The sequence below is a fragment of the Urocampus carinirostris genome, chromosome 20 (genome assembly GCF_059441175.1).
Source record: "Urocampus carinirostris isolate Australia breed hairy pipefish chromosome 20, RoL_Ucar_1.0, whole genome shotgun sequence".
NCBI classification, from domain to species: Eukaryota; Metazoa; Chordata; class Actinopteri; order Syngnathiformes; family Syngnathidae; genus Urocampus; species Urocampus carinirostris.
This window is the reverse complement of record NC_142368.1, coordinates 11,229,231-11,251,862: the sequence shown is the minus strand read 5'-3', so window position 1 is coordinate 11,251,862 and position 22,632 is coordinate 11,229,231. Positions and strand designations below refer to the sequence as shown.

General features: G+C 40.7%; 1 protein-coding gene across 3 annotated transcripts in view; it reads left to right on the top strand.

Annotated features, from left to right (window-relative positions):
• Positions 1-22,632, top strand: part of scara5 (scavenger receptor class A, member 5 (putative)) — an 81,169-nt gene that overhangs the window by 32,729 nt on the left and 25,808 nt on the right. For all 3 annotated transcript variants that reach the window (XR_015848317.1, XR_015848316.1, XM_088325445.1), the window contains exons 4-8: positions 11,551-11,750; positions 11,841-12,019; positions 12,096-12,222; positions 15,666-15,834; positions 17,340-17,420. Coding sequence is in view for 1 of the 3 variants with exons in the window: in XM_088325445.1 (XP_088181571.1) it covers positions 11,551-11,750; positions 11,841-12,019; positions 12,096-12,222; positions 15,666-15,834; positions 17,340-17,420 (756 nt within the window). In the remaining 2 variants the exon portion in view is untranslated. The remainder of the gene's footprint in view (positions 1-11,550; positions 11,751-11,840; positions 12,020-12,095; positions 12,223-15,665; positions 15,835-17,339; positions 17,421-22,632) is intronic.

The window sequence follows — 22,632 nt, the reverse complement described above, 5'->3', positions numbered from 1 at the left end:
AATGGGTAAATGTGAAGTACATTGTAAAGCGCTTTGGGAAGTCCTCATTGACTTGAAAAGCAGTATATAAATGCAGATCATTTCATAAATAGAAAGCCACCTAGCTAAGTTTTTATTTTGGAAACTCTTATCAAACTGCCCTTTGTGCTAACAAAAAGTAGCTCGACCCTTGAAAAAGGTTGGAGACCCCAGGCTGTCCTCAGTATGTCTTCTTCCTTTTGTTTTATAGCACTTTTCGTTGCACTGCACAATACGGCAACATCTAGTGGTCAAATATGAAACAGTGTCCCTTTAAGCCTTGGTGGAGGTGTTCTTTCATAATACAGAGAGAATTGCACTTTTGCCCGGACTGCAGAACATCCACACATGTTGCAATTTGCACGCTGCCTGATGGTGTTGCAGTCATGCCTTAGTGCCCCGCCAACCCGCACCAAGTTTTAATAGAAACAAGCTGCACCGTTCACCGTGCTATCAAAGCCGTGCGTCGCTGTTTGCTCTGTCCATTTGCTTGTGGTTTCATGGTATAAATAGTTTAGAGCCAACATGTGCCACAAGTGCAGTGTAATAATGCAAAACAGCACATGGAAGTAAAGCAAAACACCCTGTTACATGCCTATGAGATTACATTCAGGAACAAAGTGGATGTAAATAAGAAAAAACAGCAATGTGGCTTTATGGCAGTGATTTAAATCATGTGGAGTGTGTGATGCCAGAATGAGTCCTATAAAAACACGTTTTTCCCTATAGGAAATATTGTAAAGTTAATTCCTCATAAAGTCTTTATTAAGAATTCAGTTGTGCTTTGGGCCAACTCGGGGCAGTATAATAAAAGCATCCTTCTAGACACAAAAATTCTGGATGAGTCATTGTAATTGAAGTTGTTCTTCTAGAAGAAAAAGAACATACACCTGTTTTTATCTCTTCATCTTGCTAAAACACGACGTTGTTGCTATTCGTTGAACCATTGAAAGGTGTTAGCATTCAGTTAAATTAACAGAAATGAAGCAAAGCTATGTGATCGCTTTGAGACACAGTATGTAGCAGTGACGTTCAGTCAGGTGAGTCATGGAAATACAGTATACATTAAGAAATGTATTTGATGGTTATATTTTTTCTTATTTAACTTCACAATTTTGGGATTTTCTCTTTTAAAAGTTCCGCATTACATCGTAAAGAATGTCAATTCAATTAGTATGTAATGATTACTGTGCTACTATCACAATCATCCAGATCAGGAACACCTGTGCTCAGGATTTGGCGCCAACAGCCAGGACAGCTGATTGGCGCACCCTGTCCATTTAAATCCTCAGCTTCCGGAAACAAGCTGTCTGATTGTACTATGCTACCTGTTGCCATCTGCTCAGAAAGCCCGTACCTCCGACTTTTTGCCTGCCTCCTGTTTTTCTACTTGATCTCTGTTGCCGACCCATTTCCGAATTTGCCTACGACCTGCCCTGCCCGTCTGATTCCTGATCACATTTCCGAACACTACGACGTCCTTCTTCTCCAGCCCCGAGCAACAACAAGACGATTCCGCCTGTCCGCGACCATTCCCGCCAAGCCTTCGCCCGCTTGTCAAGCTTCATCAATCCGTCAAACAACGATCGAAGAATCACATCTTGTCATTCCTTCCTTCCAATAAAAACCAAGAAACGAGTGCAAGGGATCTCAGTTTTCCTTCTGTCCCGCCTGACAGCTATGTGTCTGCAAGTATGCAATTCTCCTGCCTCATAGCAGAGGGCGATATCATGATCAAGTCAAGTCATGTTTAATTGTATAGCCCTGAATCACAAGAAGTCTCAAAGGGCTGCACAGACCACACACTACTACAGACTACAGACTATTATTACACCATCCCCTGATCTAAAACCTACATGAGGATAGGGAAAAGCTCAAAACCTCAGCAGAAGGGACCGCACAAGATGTCATCCTGCTTCCAGGATGACATGGCTGGGATGGATGTTGTAATCCACAGATATCGTCAACATGAAATACAGGTCATTCATAAGCTGTTGAATAAGCATGGGTTTCCTTTGGGCACTCCGGTCTCCTCCCACATTGCAAAAACATGGATGCCAGGATAATCCATGTTAACTATCATATAGATAGGGTCAACCAATAAAACAATAATTCTTCTAGAAAATCACAATGACCAAAGATTCTGAACTGGTGCACACCTCAGCCCAAAACAAAAGAATGCATGGTAGTATTAGCAAACTAAAAGCAATTCAAGCCATCCAGTATGTTTCTTTTTCTCATTGCATTGACTCTTTTTCATAGTCAAAGATTACCTATCTATTGCTGCTTTTTCGCCCCAAAAGGAGCAGCACATAATTGTTATTTATTGGTTATGATAAGACAAAAAAAGGAAAAGTTTATAATGTGTTTTTGCTCTGCCAATTAAATGATGAATAAAAATACAGGTTTATTTATTTAAAATTCTAACTCTGCTTCACCAGACACAAACCTCACTGCACATCACTGGTACAGACGCTCCTCTACTTGTCTCCTGCTACGACCCGTTTTTTGACCTCGACCACATTCTGATCTCCCGTCCCGACTAACAACCTGTTTTTCCGTCTAGAGACAAACAAGAACAATGACAGGTTGGTTATAAAAAGGGCAGCGAGAGAGAATTAGTCTTGCCAGATAAAGTATGAAAAACGGTTCAGGGGTCTGCACTGAAAAAATCGAAAAAGATATCCTACAAACGTAGGGCCTTATATATCTAGCACGGCACTTTCTGGATGAACTACCTTCCACAATACCTTCACTCTCTAAATGTATTTCAGAATCTCATGTGTTTCGTAAAGACTTATGAACGAGATACGTTCTGGACGATCGTTCGTAAGTTGAATTTGTTCGTAAGTTGCTCCAGTGCTATATTTGATATGGATTTTATGTTTTAGGTTTAAAGAAGTATGTTTCAGGCTTGTATAAGTAACCTGTATTGTTTTAAAACCGAAAAAGTAACATTTAATAAAATAATATGCTCTATAAAGATAATTAAAGTTAAGTTTAACTTACTTTTGCCGACTTCCTCCTCCGTGGTAGAAAGTGGATGTAAAAAAGCGATCCAACCATTTTCTCAACCGCATCAAGCTTTCTTACTCCACTTTCACTTCAAAAGAAACGGCTCACATCTTCTTTACCCTTCACACCAACCATATTGAATGAATGCACGAGATATTAAACAATAAAACTGTTAAAGTTCTTGGCGCGCTGGAGATACAGTATACTATGTTTATTCATGAAACAGTAAGAGGAAGCCGGATTTCTTCTTCTGCTGGGTGAGCTCTCACAGTGCCACATGCTGGTAGCGACGGAAAGAACCACTACAGTTCTGTCCTGTACTCGGAAAAAGAGGCACACAATACAAAATCTAACTTACAACAATGTCCAAGTATTTTTCGACATCCCGGAAAAAATTCTTAGTATCTACCGTTTTTCGTAACCCGAATGGTCGTAAATAGGGGAACGTCTGTATGTAGTTTTTCTGTTGTGATGGCTTTGTCTTCCTTAATAATAATGTAGTTGTCATGGTTGCCGTGGTGATCGGTCTGCCCCGCCCCCTGGGCACCAGCTGAAGCAGATCAGCTAATTGCGTGGCTGCTATTTAAGGTTGGGCTTGTGGGTATTGCGGGTGTTGGCTCATTATACCTTTTCTGTTTTGTTATGCCTTGTCCTGTTTAGTTTAAGTCAGAGGAAACCTGTACCTGACCATTCTGAGTGTAAGAATGTTTTTGTTCTGTTTTGTCCCGGAGTTTTTGGACAACTTTTATTTTGGTAAATAAAAGCTTTGATCGTACGCAATTGAGTTCTCCCTTCCTGCCTTCGTTCTGGTCCGGTCACCCCTTCCACCTCGTGACAGTAGTACCTCAAAACCATCAATTTTATTTGTGCCAATGTCAATACTATGAAATGTCCTTTTTTGCAGAAATACAGTACCAACATCACGTGTAGAGTTATTATTGTCCTTTTACCTTGAGCCAATGTTCTCAAAAAATCTTAACACTTTTGTCATACCTGTAATGTTGGGAAAATACCACAAGATTTATGTATATTGAGTTCACCCCCGGCAGCACGGCGGTGCGGTGGTTAGCGCATGTGCGGCACAGTTCTGAGGTCATGGGTTCAAATCCAGCTATCAACATTCCTGTGCGGAGTTTGCATGTTCTCCCCGTGCTTGCGTGGGTTTCCTCCGGGCACTCCAGTTACCTCCCACATTCCAAAACCGTGCATGTCAGGTTAATTGGCCGGTCCAAATTGTCCCTAGGTGTGAATGAGTGGGCAGGTGTCTGTCCCTGTGTGCCCTGCAACTGGCTGGCAACCAGTTCAGGGTGTCCCCTGCCCACTGCCCGGAGATGGGTGGGATGATCTCCACCACCCCCGCGACCCTACTGAGGATAAGCGGTGCAGATAATGGATGGGATGGATAGATGGATGGAGTTCACCCCCATTCAACTTGAGAACAAGGCATACCCTAAAAAGTCCTTTTTACCTGTTTCTGAATGGCTAAAATTATTTTAAAATGGGTTTTCTTTCATCTCAGGCTGAAGGAATAAAGGATCTCAATGTATGGACATAGAATGAGTTTTTCCAAATAAACCACAAGCCGTGAGGCACTTAAAGTAAGAGCTTAGTAACCATGGTCGCTGATCCAGCAGCTGTTGCTCCAAAGGACATTTGAATGTAACGCGGATGTGGCGAGGCCTTCAGGATCCAACGATCTCTGACTGTTCTTTACATTACGATTCAAACAGAACAAATGATTTCGGGTCAAGTTGTTTCGGTGGATACATATGATCTAAGTCATTTTAAGCGCTGGGAAAGTTTTGAGAGTATCATTTATCAGGGGACATCACGGGAGTTGAGATGACGACAGACTGTGACCGATCCATTCGTTTTTGCGATTTTGCTGTTGAAAAGTGACCTAAGCGGCAACAACATGCACCATTGTCACTCACAATAGGCCCACAGCACAAAAATTACAAACAGGAGCAGCAGCTGTCCTTTTAGTCTCAGAGAGCAACAGGAAATATTTAGTTTTTGTGGGAGATTCCTTAATAATCTGTGACAGAGATTTTTCGAGTATTTACTTGATAAATGCTCGTAAAAAATTGCTAAGAACTGGCAAAGTATGAGATTTACCCTTTGGAAAGGTTGTTGGCATTGCTGCTTAAGACAGCCTAGTTGCGAGCAGATGTAGAGTAAAGGAATGACGGAAGTCGCTTGAGTGTAAATCGTGTATGCCGTATAACAATTTTATGCTGTTATTATTTTTTTTTTCAAGACCGATCTAATTTTGCTCATTTTGGCTCTAATCAATAGTCTCTGTCACTGGTAGCAAGCAACATCATCGTAGATTGCTAATATTGTCGCGATATTCTGCATATTCTGGCTTGCCATGAGTAAATAGGTGCCGCATTGAATGAATACCGAGCAGAAATTGATTCACTTTCCACCTGGTGTCATGAGAGTAATCTGTTATTGAATGTAGGCAAAACTCAGGAGATGAAAATAGATTTCCGGACTAAGCCTCCCCCGCATGTGCCACTGTCTATTAATGGTAGTGAGGTGGAACTGGTCCATTCATTCAAGTGTCTGGGTACTTACTTGTCAGCTGACCTCACATGGACTGTCAATGCTACTAATATTCTAAAGTCAGCCAGACAAAGGCTCTACTTCCTTCGTCAACTCAAATCATTCGGAGTCCGTCAATCCATTCTAGTCAATCTTTTTCTTGCTATCATTGAATCCGTTTTAACTAGGTCAATCAAAGTTTGGTTTGGTCGCATCAATCAGAAAGAATTTTTAAAGATGGAATCAGAAGTGAGGTCGACAGAGGAAATAATAGTTACTGGCCTCCCGTCCCTGCAAAGTATATACATCGATCAAACTAGAAAACGGACACTAAAAATTATAGACGATCCCAGTCACCCTGCTCGTAGGTACTTTGATTACCTGCCGTCAGGTCGCCGTCTTCGCTCCATTACGAGCAAGACTTCACGTCTTAAAGATAGTTTTTACCCTTCCGCTATCCGTATGTTCAACGGGAATTAATTTAGGGTATTATGTGTAGTATTATTATGCCAACAGCGTTCCTCCCACCTATTCTACTCTAGTCTTGTTATTTACATATTCTTTCTTTTTAAACTATTCTATATAATAATCTTGTATTATACACTACGATATCTTATTTACTCTATTCTTTTTATTCTTTTAAATCTATTATTTAATCATTATTGAGTGTTGGCGTGTCAAATGATTTCTTGTATAGATCATGTTTATAGTTTATACTGGCTGAATAAATAAAGACAATACAAGCATTATGTTTGTAAGTTTTACAAACAATTGCAACCATTAATACGGGGGTGTCGGGACCAGAACGGAAACAGAACCCAATATCGTTACGTTTCTCACAAGTTTTATTGAAGGAAAGAGGAAGGGCTGCTCCCACGTTCCGGTGTTCGCTGGACACGGGAAACAAGTCGCTCTCGTACTCGGGTTGTGATCCGAACACGGAAGTGGATCTTCTGTAGCTTGTGATGGTGGTGTCAGGGACTGAAAAACGGGTCAGCAAGGTGTGATTGGGGTCGTAAACAAGTCGTAACCCATAACGGGAGAGAAAACGTGGTCGGGGACAAAAAGAGGTTGTAAGCCGGGACGGGAGAGCAGACGTGGTCAGGATCAAAACAGGTCGTAGCCGGAGACAGACAGGGGCAGAAACGGGACGGGTGAGAGTCAGGGTCACTAAGCCGGGACGGGAGAGCAGACGGGGTCGGAATCAAAAATGGGACGTAAGTCAGGACGGGAGAGCAGACGTGGTCAGAATCAAAACGGGTCGTAGCCGGAGACAGACGGGAGCAAAAACAGGACAGGTTAGAGTCAGGGTCGAAAAAGGCTTGCCTAGTATACTCTGAGGTTTGCAGACAGACTGACAACAGGGGAATGACAGGATTGGGTTGAAATAGTGATGGGGGACCAATCAGAACCAGCGGCGGTTGGCGCCAAATGAACGGGCACAGGTGAGTCACATCAGTAATCATGAAAGGGGAGCAATTGGCTGAAGTTGACTGGTATGAGATCGAGAGACTGTTGATGATACCGCGTGTTGTCAGTCATAATTTTATTCATATTTAGTTTCTTTTGTCTTTTATTAGCATATTTGGTATCGGAGTAATCCAAAAGTAATTGAAAGTAATCCGGTTAAAGTAACCCTACCAAACCCTGCCTCCAAGTATGTGAGTACCTGCCTTATTTTCCGCTACATACGGCGCACTGGATTATAAGGGGAGTCAGATTCGGCATGGGAGTCGAATTTAGGCACAACAGGCTTCCGTCATCCACTTCCAAGAGTCGGCTCATAAAACCTTTTCGTTCTTGAACGACACAAATTTGTTGACAACAGTACTGTTTCAATAGGGCTCACATTTATTTGCGACCAGGGTTGGGTAGTGTTACTTTAACTGGATTACTTTAAATTACTTTTGGATTACTCCATTACCAAATATGCTAATAAAAGACAAAAGAAATGAAATATGAATAAAATGACTACATTTTGTGCAGGCTTGGGGAGTAACAGATTTATTCGGCAAAAATAATGTCGGCAAGCTGTTTGGATTTATTTTCATTTTGTTTCTGTCGCATTTTATGTTAGTTCTGCCGGAGATCAAAGAGATCAAAGCCAGGAGAGAAAGCTTACCACGTGTTGTGAGTCATCATTTTATTCATATTTAGTTTATTTTGTCTTTTATTAGCATATTTGGTGTTGGAGTAATCCAAAAGTAATTGAAAGTAATCAAGTTAAAGTAACCCTACCCAACCCTGGTGTAGTAGCAGGTGTGTTTGTGTTTGTGTGCCTGGCCTAGCACCGGTGGGATGCGGCGTAGACAGACCATCATTTAGCAATTAGCCTCATCGGTCTTGGGTCACTTGGAGTAAAACTAACACGTATAACAAGCTGCAATTTGTTTGTTCTCTTGGGGAGGTCCCCTGCATGTTATTAAACCTCTTTTGGGGATTTGACACCCCCGGGGAACGATCCCCTCCCTGTGTTTTTAATAACTTGTTCTGCGTGGAGTGGAAGATGTCATCCCAACGTCACGCCGTGAAACATCTGCGCAGTAGGAAATAGTTGCTGTGGAACATGCCCACAATATAAGCTTTTCAGCGGCAGCAGCCAAGCACAAGCAGAAAAGGGTAATGGATGCTTGAATTGGGGGTTTTGCAGCTAAATCAATAATCAAAGTTTCTTTTCTCCAGTATTTCTGTTATTCTTTACGGCTGCAGTAACATCAAACCATTACCTCCAGCTGATGATTTTTTTTACCCTGAATGTTTTAAAAGTGGAGCAAAACTCTCGACATGAGAGCACAGTTTCTCGGTGTAAAGAAATAATCCATTATCCATCCATTATCTGCTCCGCTTATCCTCAGTAGGGTTGTGGGGGTGCTGGAGCCCATCACAGCTATCTTCAGGCAGTAGGCAGGGGACACCCTGAACTGGATGCCAACCAGTCGCAGGGCACGGAGAGACAGACAGTTCACATGCTCATTCACACCTAGGGACAAATTGAACAGGCCAATCAACCTGACATGCATGTTTTTGAAATGTGGGAGGAAACCGGAGTGCCCAGAGTAAACCCACGCAAGCACGGGGAGAACATGCAAACTACTCATGGAGAGGTTGCATTAGCTGGACATTAACCCTAAACCTCTTTGCCGTGGGGCTGCACGCTGACCACCCAGCCCCCCCATCAGATTTTGGGTGTACTTTTTTACTTATTTTGCTTCATTTTATTTGTCACCAGCCTGTTGAATAATTGGGTTGTGTTTTATGTCAAGCCTTTAAAAGTATGAATGATTGTTTAGTATAGAGCAGGGGTCGGCAACCTATGACACGCGTGCCAGCACGACAAAATAATAATGATTTTTTTTTTAAATGCGCACTTTTACCTGAAATGTTGACATTTTCAGTTGCGAGCCGTGTTTAGCGCCCTTCCTTTTCTGTTTCGTGTGTGAGTGCGTGACGCACTACTTGTGCGAAAACATCTCGTTCTTTCCAGCCAGCATGGACAGACAAATGAGGCTTGGTGCAAAAAATGACCGTGCTGTTTTGTGCATTATGCCTCGAGAGCGTTGTACCTCGCACAGCAAGTGTTAAACGTCATCACGAGACGAAACATTAACATGAATTCAAGGATGAGTCTGACAAAGCGCAGACATTAAAACGCGCTGTGTCCAAGTACGGCCAACAAACACAGACCTTGAAAACCCTTGTCACTGCTAAAAACACTATCACATTGCTCACTGCGTAGCAAAGCACAGAAAACCATTTACTGATGGCGATTATTTTTATGAAACATGTGTATGCGCGCGTGCCTTCTGCTTTGCTGCTGTTATTTCAAGTTTTGATATTTTCTGCAACAAGATATTATTGATGAATGGTATGGTAGCTGTCCATAGCACTTGTTTTTTGATTGTAGTTCATTGTTAATGAAGAATGGTTAATTCTTGTGGCAAAAAGTTGAAGTCATGCATGGCTACAGGCCTTTCCACTTGTTATTCACATTCATTTTTAGTTGATTGATGAACAAGAATAGTGGAAGATAAATTGGTCAGTTAAACCAGTGTTTTTCAACCAGTGTGCCGGGGCACACTAGTGTGCCGTGAGACCTTGTTTAGTGTGCCGCTGGAATTTGCCCAATTTTATCTTTTAAAAAAATCAGGCCGTTGTTCAGTATTTTTGCAATCTTCAGACGAGGAACTGTAATAGTCATCCATATCAGTAGGTGGTAGTAGATTTTTATATACTTTTTATGTACTAATTATCTGCTCTTGATGTAGAAGAGTACATTTAATGACTTAATTTGTTTAACAAAGCAGTTTAAGATTGCACTGTAAAATTTAAAAAAAAAAACATTCTTTTTTTAGTTGAAGTATTATTTTCTTCTTTTTATATACTAATTATGTGCTTATGAGGTAGTACAGTGATATATTTGACATAACTTCATTCTAGAATCGTTCATGACGTTTTTGACAGCCGGTGTGCCTTTATTTTTATAAATAAAAGTGTACCTTGCTTCAAAAAGGGTTGAAAAACACTGAGTTATGGGATTAAAATGTATATCCATGTTGTATATTTGGACTGGTGTAAAATTACAGCTCTGTTGAATATTAAAAAAAATGTTGTGCAATTCATTAATCTTGGTGTGGCACACTGATTTACAAGGACATTTGAAAGTGGCACTCCACACCAAAATGGTTGCTGACCCCTGGTATAGAGTGTCAAAGTTAGCATATATTACTGTATTTTTATTAACTACGGGATTTTACAAGAAATAGTAATCCAGTAGTCAATCTTGTGAGGAATACTAAGGAATACAATAACTAACTTGATATACTGTAGATTTACAGCATTAGACTGATGTCACTAACCTTAGGGGTGGTGCAGAAACACAGTGCAGTACATAGGTTAGAACAGTAATGGTGGCTTTTTATCCGGTCAGTGTTTGGTACACGGGAGGTCAGGTAACAAGGCAACAATTTTGGTCCAAGAGCCAGGCGAGGGTTTGGTGTTCCAGTAAACCCAAGCAGCGAAGGCAGCAGTGATTCAAAAGGGCAAGCAAACGTTTGGTACACAGGGAAGACAAGCAACTAGCACAGAGCCAAGGGGTAGAGAGTGTTTAAATAGTGACGAGGGAGAGTAGTTGTAGGAGGGAGAGAGAGAGACCGAGAGAGGGAGACAGAGAGAAGGAGAAATAGGCTGAGAGAGACCGAGAGAGACCTGAGTGAAGTAACGTAACAAATACAGTTGTATACCATACGTAAATGGTAAATGGTCTGCATTTATATCGTGCTTTTCAAGTCACTAAAGACCTCCAAAAAGGGCTTTACAATGTGCTTCACACTTACCCATTCACACACACACTGAAGCACCAATAGGGAGTCAGCCATGCAAGGCACCTACCTGTAATACGTAATTATTATGATTTCAATTGAGTTCCATCATCATTTGGAGTATGTCGTATATTATGTTCCAGAAGTCTGGAGCACTCTGGGAAAAGTTTGAGGAATAGGTTTTGGATCTTTGAGTTCTAGGGAATGTAGATAGCCAAAAAAATAGTCTCAGACAATGATACGTGTTTGTACCTAAGGAATTTGTCACAATCCAATAGGAAGATCTTTAAATCAGAACCCATGCAACAGGAACTAAAACTTACAAAAATATACCGTATCTGATGAGATTCCTTTGGTTTGCTTTCGTACTCCCTGGAATGAAATCCTATCCTAGAAAGTTCTGAAGTTCTGAAAGACAATTGTTGGGAGTACCAAGAACTTTCCTTGAGCTTTAGGTGCAAATGCGATCATAAAAATCAGATCACTTTCAATGGAGCGCAACATCTGCTCTCTATTACACACAACTGGGTTATCCCACTTGAGTAATTTATGCTCAGTAACTGACTGATCCCCTTAAATTTGGGGACTTTTTCCTCCGTTGCTGAGAGATGTTCAACAACAACTGCGCCGTGTTTTGTTCCTCCCGCAGTATCTCGCTCCCAAGCATGGTCGCAGCGGCAGCAGGTGCTGATGGAGAACGTCACCCAGATGTCAGAGCGCTCCCGGCTGCTCCAGCAAACGCTGGGCGAGACGCCCGATCGGGACGACTTCCTGGAGAACATCTGGAAGCTGGAGAATCTCTTCCAGAACCATAGTGACAGGCTGCAGAAGCTCGAGATTCTCATCAAGGTGCTTTGATTTTTGGGTGACATTAGTTTTTAATCTTGCTTTTGAAGACAATTTCTCTGGAATGTCATCTTCTCTTTCGGATGCTCCCAGGGTCTCGAGGCCGAGCTCAGGACCATGCAAGCTCACTCCCTGCATTCCGAAGGGTACTTGGTGCAGCTAGATGAACGGCTGTCAACATTCAGCAGTTCTACCGGGAGGAATCTAACCGGGCTGACTGATGAAGTGACGCGTACCTCCACCTGGCTTCACGACCAGACTTTGCTGCTCAGGTTATCCAAGTTAGCTTAGTGCGGCTAACCGTGACGTCTTTAGAATTGCTAATGACCTTTTGTGTTTTTTCTAAAGGGAGGCAACAGTTCAAGTGACCGGGCTAAGAGATAAGCTGGAGGAGGTCAACTGGACTGTGGGAGCTGTCAATCACACCGTCAGCAACGATATAAATATTCACCATTTGAAAATACACGATTTGCAGGTAGAATTTCAAATTTAGGTTTTTCTTACTTATATAATTCCATCCACTCAAGTGTTTTGGTCACCATAAACGTTGTATTTAATCGATACGTTGTGAGTCCTAGCTTGAAATAGGTTGTTTGGAACCCACTTATTTACACTCTGGAAATGTTTTTTGGGACTGCCTGAATAATCCAATAAAACATGGTAGGAGAAGTGTTCATCTCAAAACAGGTCAACAGTGCCCATATTCTCTATTGCGGGGCTCTCCAACCTTTTACAAGCTGAGAGATACTTTTTGTTACTACAGTAATCCCTCGGTTTTTGCGGTTAACGGGGACCAAGACCACCCGCGAAAACTGAAAATCCGCGGTGAGCGAAGCGGCAATGACTCCCCCTCCCCTTCACAATAAGAGTGTCCACACCGTGTCCTCAGTTGACATAAGCTCGCGCTCAATGGCGTAAAGTCAATAAATGCTTTTATCGAGAAGGTAAGGTATATTTTTTAGACCCGCGAAACTCTGAACCCGCAAAAGTGGAACCGCGAACTAGCGAGGTTCCCCTGTAATTAGCGCAAGGGGCACCTAGTTTGATAAGAGTTTCTAAAATAGCAACTTGGCTTGATGGCTTGCTAAATGGCTAAAATAGTAGCTTGTTAGTTGGCTAGAAAGGTAAACAGGTAAAAAACTAAAAGGAAGCTATATAGCTAGGTAAAAGAGTAAAACACCATCCAAATAGTCAAGTCAAGTCATGTTTATTTGTATAGTTCTTCATCACAAGGAGTCTCAAAGGGCTGCACAGACCACAGACTATTGCAAACTACAGACTATTATCACACCATCCCATCTAAAACCTGCATGAGGGCAAGGAAAAACTCCAAAACCTCAGCATGAGGAAAATGAAGAAACCTTGAGAAGGGACTGCACATGGAAAAAAGTAGAAAAGAAACCTGTGCGAGCACAGGGACAGCATGCACACTCAACACAGGAAGGCTGGTAGCTGGATTTGAACCCATGACCTCAGAACTGTGCCGTGGACACGCTAACCACTCAGCTACCATGCCGCCCGCTGAAAATACAATTTCAGTTCATTTAGCGAATCCAACCAGAGAGACATGTCGATGTGCAGGACCCCGCCATTTAATCTAAAAAAGCTAAAAACAAGGCTCGGTAGCTAGCTATGATGGAGGCAAAAATTTAGCTTGATAACTGGCAAAAAAGGAAAAATGATAGCTAGAGATCATACAAAATGTAAAAAGTTAGCTAGATAGCTTGCTAAATAGCTAAAGAGGTAGGATTATAACTACCCTCAAAGCTTGAAAAGGTGGCCAGAGATCTAACTGCACATTTTTTGGACATAAATGTGTTTAATACACGTGTAAATTATCATTGCTCTCTCTTAATTAGTTGCATACATGTTAAGTTTCAGAAATGGGAAATCGGGAGTATTTTTTTTTCAACGCTATTATTATTATTATTTGAAAAGACAACAATAAAATTCGTTTTTCAATCTACCTTATTGTTATTTTATGTTTACATGTGATTCTTACAATGTTTAATTATTCCAAATTTTCTCGTGTTCTTTAACATAGTCATATGTAGCACTCTTATTCGTCTGCTGCTCTCGAAAGAATGAAACGTGGAGTTCGAGATTATGATTGTCGAGTCTCGATCAAAGCTTTTTCCGGTGCAGTACGGCGAAAAAGACGATGATAAAGACTATGGATAATTAGGCTACATTTTAATCGGCAAAACTTTGTTTACCGTATTTCCCGCACTATAGGGCGCACCGGGTTATAGGGCGCACCCCCAATGTTAAATTTCTTGTGCATTCATTCAATATGGTTGGTGTAAAGAGGAGGCGAGCCGTTTCTTTTGAAATGAAAGTGGAATAAGAAAGCTTGATGTGGTTGAGAAAATGGTTATCACTTTTTTTTCGTCCACTCTCGAACATGGAGGAGTACCTCTTGAAGCCCATCTTCCAAAAGTACCGTATTTTCCGCACTATAGGGCGCACCGGGTTATAGGGCGCACCCCCAAAAAATAGTTTTTGGTCCTATATCTTCCATAAATAAGGCGCACCGGATTATAAGGCGCTACAATGGGAACGTCGACAAAACAGTCAGATAGTTCAGTCCAACTTATTACCCCCTTAACATTCCCAAAGCTTGCAAAGAAGCAAATACGTGTCGTAGACACGTGCGGATGCGTTGTCCGTACGATGTCACTCAAATGCATCGTTCCAAATATCATTCGGAAGGTTAAAGTCTTGGGATTCAAGAAATGCCAACCATTCCTTAGTTTTTATTTTCTTTTTCGCTCTCAACTTTACTGTGCATATGACAATAAACACTTGGAATTGAGTTTAATTTAAAAAAAGACCTATCACAGAAACATCGTTATCACTCTGAAAAAAGATACTGGGAAAATATATAGCCAGAGTAGCTCAGCGAAGTCGTTGTGTTCAATAATAATGTGCAACTATGGTCCTCTCAAATCCGTGAGTGTAGTAAATCCAGGAGAATAAAATATTTACAAATACAGAATAGTAAAACATGCTTTCTCTATGCCGTAGACAACCAACCAAACTTGCTATTCACATCTTTTTCGGCCAATTGCAGGCTTTGTTTTGTCCCTTTAGCCTATGCAAGCCCGTAAATGATCAAAAGGATCCGCCCCCTTTACCTCCGAATAACTTTAGCCAATAGTGATCGATTCAACTGATGATTGACACATCTTTTTCGGCCAATTGCAGGGTTTGCTTTGCCCCTTTAGCCTATCCGAGCCTGTAAATGATAAAAAGGATCCGCCCCCTTTACCACCGAATAACTTTAGCCAATAGTGATCGATTCAAATGATGATTGACACATTGGTTAGCCAATAAAACGCCGGTATATAAATCCCATCATACACCGCGGACTACTTCACGTTCGGGGGAAAATCGAGTCGGCGGCTGTTGCATTAGTTGCAAGACTTTGCGACACACCATTGATCCATATATAAGGCGCACTGTATTATAAGGCGCATGGTCAGCTTTTGAAAAAAATTAAGACTTTTAGGTGCGCCTTATAGTGCGGAAAATTTCGGCGACCAAAAAAAAAAAAAGGAAATATTTAGAAATCGGTAGATGTTGCTCTCATATCGGTAGGCAAGAGAATCGTAGCCGAAGACTTAACAAGTGTGTAGTTGCCTAAAAATAGTTATTAGTACTTGATTTTTTTTGTCCATGAAGCCCATTAACTGGAATTCATGTATTTGAATATTTAAAATCCAAACTGTGTTAATACCATGTTATTACCAGGTTTTCCTATTAAGAATGAGGTTAAACAGACTCAATACCAATAATCCAATAAAAAAACAAAAAACTGGTGAGCTATCTTTAGAAACAGTCAGCGAGAAATCTCAACTGTCTTTAGGAGGCACCATGTTGGAGACCCTTGCTCTGTTACATTTTTCTCTCCAATAGATTCAGATCAGCAACATCACAGAAGACACCTCAAGTCTGTGGGTTACCCACGTCCACACAGAGGCACAACTTCGAAACGAGATGGAGATCTTGAACACCATCACAGAGGACCTGCGTCTCAGGGACTGGGAACACTCTTTGGCCCTGAAAAACATCAGCTTCATTGAAGGTCCTCTTCAATTTCTCTGTCTTTTCGGAGTGTTTGCTAAACCTAGCCTTTCCACCCTGCAACAATGAGGCCCTCTAAAGCAATGTTCCCTGTAATTTTCCTTACGGGTCTGAGCGTTCACACAAAGTCGGTGAGCAACGCTTGAAACAACAGTGAGCAACCATAATCCCAAGTGTGGCAAGATAATTAATGATCAAACATGTCCAAAACTTGACATCAAGTTACATTTTGCTGAGTTTCCGGCAATGCAAAATTATTATTCTCTTTTGAATGAATTGACTCATGTACTATTGCAAAGGTTGTACGGTCTACAAACGTCGTTTGTTCTTACAATTCTTTCACAAGATATCCATTTCTTTTTTTTTCCTGGTATATTTTGTCGCATAATATTAACATTATTGGGGGCTTTTTCAGTCGGTTGTAAGATACAGAACTGTTCTTAATCACATTTTTTAGTGGAAGTACAATGTTGGCAACAAGATTCACTTGATATAATTGGAAATTATTTGAATGCAACACAAACTTTTTCTTCTTTTTTCCGTGTTTTTTTTTCCTACTTTTTTTTTTAAATTCCTTTAAAAAAATGTATATGTTTATTTTTTCCGAGCTTTTATTTTTTTCTTTTTGTTCTCTGTTTACTTTTTTCCTAAATTTCTTTCTTTTCTTTTTTTCTGGCTTTTTTCTAAATTTTTCCTTCTTTTTTTCTCTTCCTTTTGTTTCTTTTTTTCTCAGCTTTTTACTACTTTTTCATTTTGGTATTTTTTTCTTTTTTGTTCCTTCCTTTAAGTCATTTTGTGCATAATTTTACATAATATTTGGTCATGTTGGGATTAAAGAAGCAAAAACAACCTGAAGAGCCGTTTAAGACCCAAAAGAGCCGGTTCCTTTTAGTGAGCCGAGCCGAAGAAGCCGGTTCTCGAAAAACTCTATTAACTTTACTCAACTTCGTGCTACTTCGACTCGACTTCAAAATACTGCATTTAGGACACAACGTCAGGGGAACCCGTGTATTTTTACCTTCATGCAATGTAACTTTGACTTAGGTCGCTTCTTAATTAGTAATTTTGAACCCTCATTTTAGTGCGCTGGCTAGATTTTCTTGTGTGCTGAGAATGGGCGAGCAGTGCGCAATTGCGCACGCGCGCAGCTTAGATGGAACACTGCTCTAAAGTAGTCATACTGAATAGTGTTTAATAAATCGCATTTCTGGGTGGAGGAGCTGTCCGGAGCCAAGAGATATTTCCTCAGTGACTCGTGAGCATAATTCTCTTAGCATGCCAATACTTCAGACTTATGTGGACTAAATATTAGGTGATACTCTCTCGGCGCTGGGCAACCAAATGTCTTCCCGGCATGGCGTGAAACGAGCCAAACTCAGGAAAATAATAATTGCAATGTTCCGGTGAAACTAATGAAGTTTCTGGGTCTTGTATATTTGATTGTATTACAAAGATATTGTGTCATTAGCAGGTTACTCATATATATTTGTGGTTTTACGATTGCAGGACCTCCAGGGCCGAAAGGAGAAAAGGGCGACACTGGGCCACTGGGGCACACTGGAGCGCCTGGATTAACCGGTTTAAGAGGTTTGTTTAACGTGAAAAAAAAAATCACACTTTAAATTTTAGACTAGTGTTAAATCGGACATTTGTTACAATACCATGTGGGCTACTTACTGTTCTAGAAATAAACCCCACAAAACACTACACATAAAAATTTTGGAATTTACTGTTTTACATGGCCCGCATTGAGTAAAATTTTGGACTTTCTCCCGCTAAGAAAATATGCGATGTTGCAATCCAACTGCAGATGTGTTGCTATGTCAAAAAATGAAAAATACAACAAAGGATTTTTTCCACCCTAACCCTATCTGAGAATTCCAGGTTTAACCATGCAATGCACCTGAGCTTATCTTTGAAGGACTACATCAACTCAATACAGACGCTGCCCTACTTACGAGCGAGATCTTGATCATAATGGGACTGTTTATCATATACAAAGATTCAACCCAAAAAACAAATTTGTTGACCAAATTTATAAAAGTGGGTTTACATGATTGATATTTTTTGTGGATAAAGAATTTTGTTACAAATGTGATGAAAGGTATTGCTCTTTTTTCTTACCTCTCAGATAGGACGCACTGTTAAATATGGTGAAATGACATCTGAGGCCTTTAGTGGTACCTGTGGTGTTCCGCAGGGTTCAGTACTTGGCCCCCTTCTTTTCAGCATTTACATGCTTCCATTAGGTGATATTATTCGAAAGTATAATATCAGTTTCCATTACAACGCAGATGACACTCAACTATATCTTCCGATGGAGGAATCTGCCACACTAAACTGTGGAAATTTGGAGGCCAGCCTCACGGAGATAAAAGAATGGATGTCACCAACTTTTTGCGCCTTAACTCTGAAAAGACCGAAATGTTAGTTATTGACTTGACTTTTGTATGATACGTCCAAATATGATATGATCTTTGGATAAGGTGGTATTTGTATGTATTTCATGAGTTAATTGGCAAAATTTGGATTTTTATTTATTTGGGTTTTTTTAACTTTATTTTTTAGTTTGTTTTGAAGTTCTGTGCTTTCTCATTCGGCATACTCAAGGGATCTTTTCCAAACACAACACATTTATTGACAAACAATGGAGGAGTGTTAATGTTTGCAATTGAATGTGCTAACTGGTATTTTTGAACAGTTTGTCACAGACCAGAACGGACACAGGACTCAATTGCATGCGTTTCTCAGATTTTATTGAAAGAGAGTGAGAGTAAGGCTTGATTGCTGGATCCGAGGACTGGCGGAGAGCGGGAACGAGCAAGGCGGGAGCGACACTTTCGTGTCGGAAGAAGACAGGCGGGAACGGCAAGTCGTTTGACCAGGGCTGGAGATCAGAGGCGATGTAAAGTTCGTAATAGTGGTCGTAGACAGGCGGCAGGCAAAACCGGCGTAGTCAGTTTGGAAACGGGTCGAAAAACGGGAATCAGGCAGGAAACAGGTTTTAACATGGACAGACGGGAACTCTCACTGAGTGAAACACAACAGCTCGCAACGATCTGACAAAGTTTGAACTGAAGTCGGGGCTTAAGAAGGGTGTGGGCACCAATCAGCTTGTCCGGGCTGTTGGCGCCAATCAAGCTACCACAGGTGTTCCAAATAGGGCAATCATGACACAGTTGAGTAATTGTAGTTTTTACACCTGAACCAACTCGTCACGCTATATAAACTAAACACTGCTCTCTTGGCAGGCTGAGAGAGTATTTTGTTTGCATTCATCTAAAAAAAATCATAACTTTTGATAAAAACGACATAAAGACTCTCTTGTTATTTCGACATACTCGCAAAGTAATAGCAGGCCGGAATAAATCATGCAACATGTCAGATATGCCTTGCCTGTTATAGAGTCTTAAAACACAACACACTGTTGCAGTTTTACCATTGCAACATGCCAGCGTGCTGTAGGGGCACTTGCCAAACCCAGTTTGACCTTGAAGTGTATTCACACCAGAGAATTGCGACTGGAGTGGCATCAAAGTCCCCTTTTGCTCTCTAAACTCAGCACATCTGCTCCACTGGCGTCGTCACGCTGTCTTACGGTAAAGGTGACGCCAGCACACACAATTACACAGTGGAAAAAAGGGATTTGGTTCTTTAGGGTGAGTGTGTGAAGCAACTGGTCATCCTTCTTAAGTTGTTGGAGATAATCCCGAAATGGAAAAAGAAAAAACGTGTGAAAGTTCATTTTCTTGGGAGAGTCACAACTGCCTTTGCAGAAATTTGATGTATATCAGCTAGTACTCATTATAATGCCTCCAGGTGGCTAAAACGTGTATGGCAAGTTATGAATAATTAACTCTCTTTTTGTGATGTGATCACTCTAGGAGTGTCTGAAACAGTGTTCGCGCGTGCGCAATCGCACTGCCTGCACATTCTCAGCACACAAGAAAATCTATCCAGCGCAATGTTCCCTCTAAACTGCGTGTGTATGAGTCTTTAGTTTTTCGAGAACCGGCTTCTTCGGCTCGGCTCACTAGAAGGAACCGGCTCTTTCGGGTCCTAAACGGCTCTTCAGGTTGTTTTTGCTTCTTTCATCCCTATATGACCAAATATTATGTAAAACTATGCACAAAATGACTTAAAGGAAGGGGTAATAGAACAAAAAATGAAAAAGTAGTGAAAAGCTGAGAAAAAAAGAAATAAAAGGAAGAGAAAAAAGAAGGAAAATAACAGAAAAAAACAGAAAAAAAAAGAAAAGATAGGAACAAATGAAAAAAAGGAAATAGAGAACAAAAAGAAAAAAGTAACAGCTAGGAAAAAATAAACACATTGGGATTTTTTTAAAGGGATTAAAAGTCTTTTAGAAAAAACAGGGAAAAAGAAGAAAAAGTTTGTGTAGCATTCAAATAATTTCCAATCGTACCAAGTCAATCTTGTTGCCAACATTGTACTTCCTCTAAAAACTGTGATTAAATACAGTTGTGTATCGTGCAACCGACTGAATAAGCCCCCAAAAATGTTAGTATTATGCAACAAAAGATACCAGGAAAAAAACAAATGGAAATCTTGTGAAAGAATTGTTGTAAAAACAAATGACGTTTGTAAGCCGTACAACCTTTGCAATAATACATTAGTCAATTCATTCAAAAGTGAAAATTTGCATTGCGGGAAACTCAGCAAAATGTAAGGTGATGTCAAGTTTTGGACATATTTGATAATGACTTAGTTGCCACACTTGGGATTGCTGTTGCTCACTGTTGTTTCAAGCGTTGCTCACCGGCTTTGTGTGAACGCTCAGACCCGTGGAAAATTACAGGGAACATAGGTCTGAAAAGCTATGAAAAACCTACATCATATCTTTGCTTTTACAACTTATTATTATGTTATGTCATTATTATATTTTAATACCTCATTCCAGTGTTTTTCAACTAGTGTGCCGGGGAACACAAGTGTCCTGCGAGACCTTATCTGTTGCGCTGCAGAAAATTGCCTAATATTATTTTCAGAAAAAAGCATGCCATTGCTGCTTGATAGCGTTGCTTTCTTTCATTGATCAGCAGAGTAACTGTAACATTCATCCATATCAGTAGGTGGCAGCGGATTACTTTTTTCTTTTTCTTTGTCTATACTGCTCATGAGGTAGCACATTATATTCTACAACTTATTTTGTATAATTAAGCTATGCAACATTGCACTGCAAAAAAATATGATATATAACATATAGTTTGCATCTTGCACATAATTTTGCTGATTTTGATTATTATTTTTACCCCAAAAACGTTATTAAAACAAATTTGTTTGACTGGCAGATATGTTTTGCTCATTTTAAGTGTTCAAGAAAAACGAGAATAAAAACATATGTAGTTAAACTTAAAAAACAGGTTACAAATATTGTAAAATCCAAAATAACAGGAAGAATAAACTAAAATAAATTACCAGTTCAGCCACTGTGGTCACAAATTATTAAATAAAATAACGGTATACTGTCAATTTGGACAACAGAATCACTTAAGATTTTAAAAAATCGCATGAAATTTGTGCTGGGAATTAATTTTGAAACACTATTGATGGATGGTGTGCCTTGAAAATTTTATGATAAAATGTGTTCATTGGATTTAAATAAAGTTGGGAAACACTTGTTCAATATGGATAATTTATTTGTCCATTGAGTTTAACCGTGGCCTGCGATTGGCTGGCAACCAGTCCCGGTTTCCCCTGCCCACTGCCTATAGTCAGGTGGGATGGGCTCCAGCTCCCCCGCAACCCATCTCATCTCATCTCATCTCATTAGCTACACCGCTTATCCTCAGTAGGGTCGCGGGGGTGCTGGAGCCCATCCCAGCAATCATCGGGCAGTGGGCAGGGGACACCCTGAACTGGTTGCCAGCCAATCGCAGGGCTCACAGGGACAGACATTTCGCTTGCTCATTCACACCTAGGGACAATTTGGGCCGGCCAATCCACCTGAAATGCATGTCTTTGGAATGTGGGAGGAAACCGGAGTGCCCGGAGGAAACCCACGCAAGCACGGGGAGAACATACAAACTCCGCACAGGAAGTCTGGTAGCTGGATTTGAACACACAACAGAAGGTTCCCAAGACCTTAGAACTGTGCCGCACACGCGCTAACCACTGCGCCGCCGTGCTGCCCTCCCCCGCAAACCTTAATGAACAATTTCAAAGATTAATGTTAGGACGCAAGAATAAATACGCGCTAGGACGTAAAACTAACAAAAGTTTCACATTAGAAAACCATCTCAGTCAATACGTTTTTGTATGCCGCATCACAATTTTAGTGTTGGGGGGGGGGGAAGACAAAAAAAGTTTTTTTTAAAATGATCTTGTCTTGCCCATTTAAGGTCTAATCCGGATTTTCTCAGTTACTTATAGCAGACGACAACAGTATCGTAGATTGCTAATACAGTATTATCACGGTATTCTACATAGATTGTCCTGGTGTGAGTAAAAATGGGCTGCTGTTCTGTTATGAAAGTATTGACGATGAACCCATGTGGGGGACACAGGCAGATGATCTCAAAAATAGGACGGTATTTATTAAGTAAAATCAGGACCAAAGTACCAACAAACAAGTGGGTACTAAACAACTAACAAAATCTCCAAACAAGAAACTAGAAACAAAAAAACGACTTGACAAAGTTCAAACTAGAAACACCGACCGAAACAGGAAATGGAAAATGCGAGGATCAAAGTAACAAAGAAACCATAAAACAAACAAACTTGGCATGTAAGTGAAAATGACACAAGAAGGATGAAAGGAGAACTCCGAATGACCTGACAG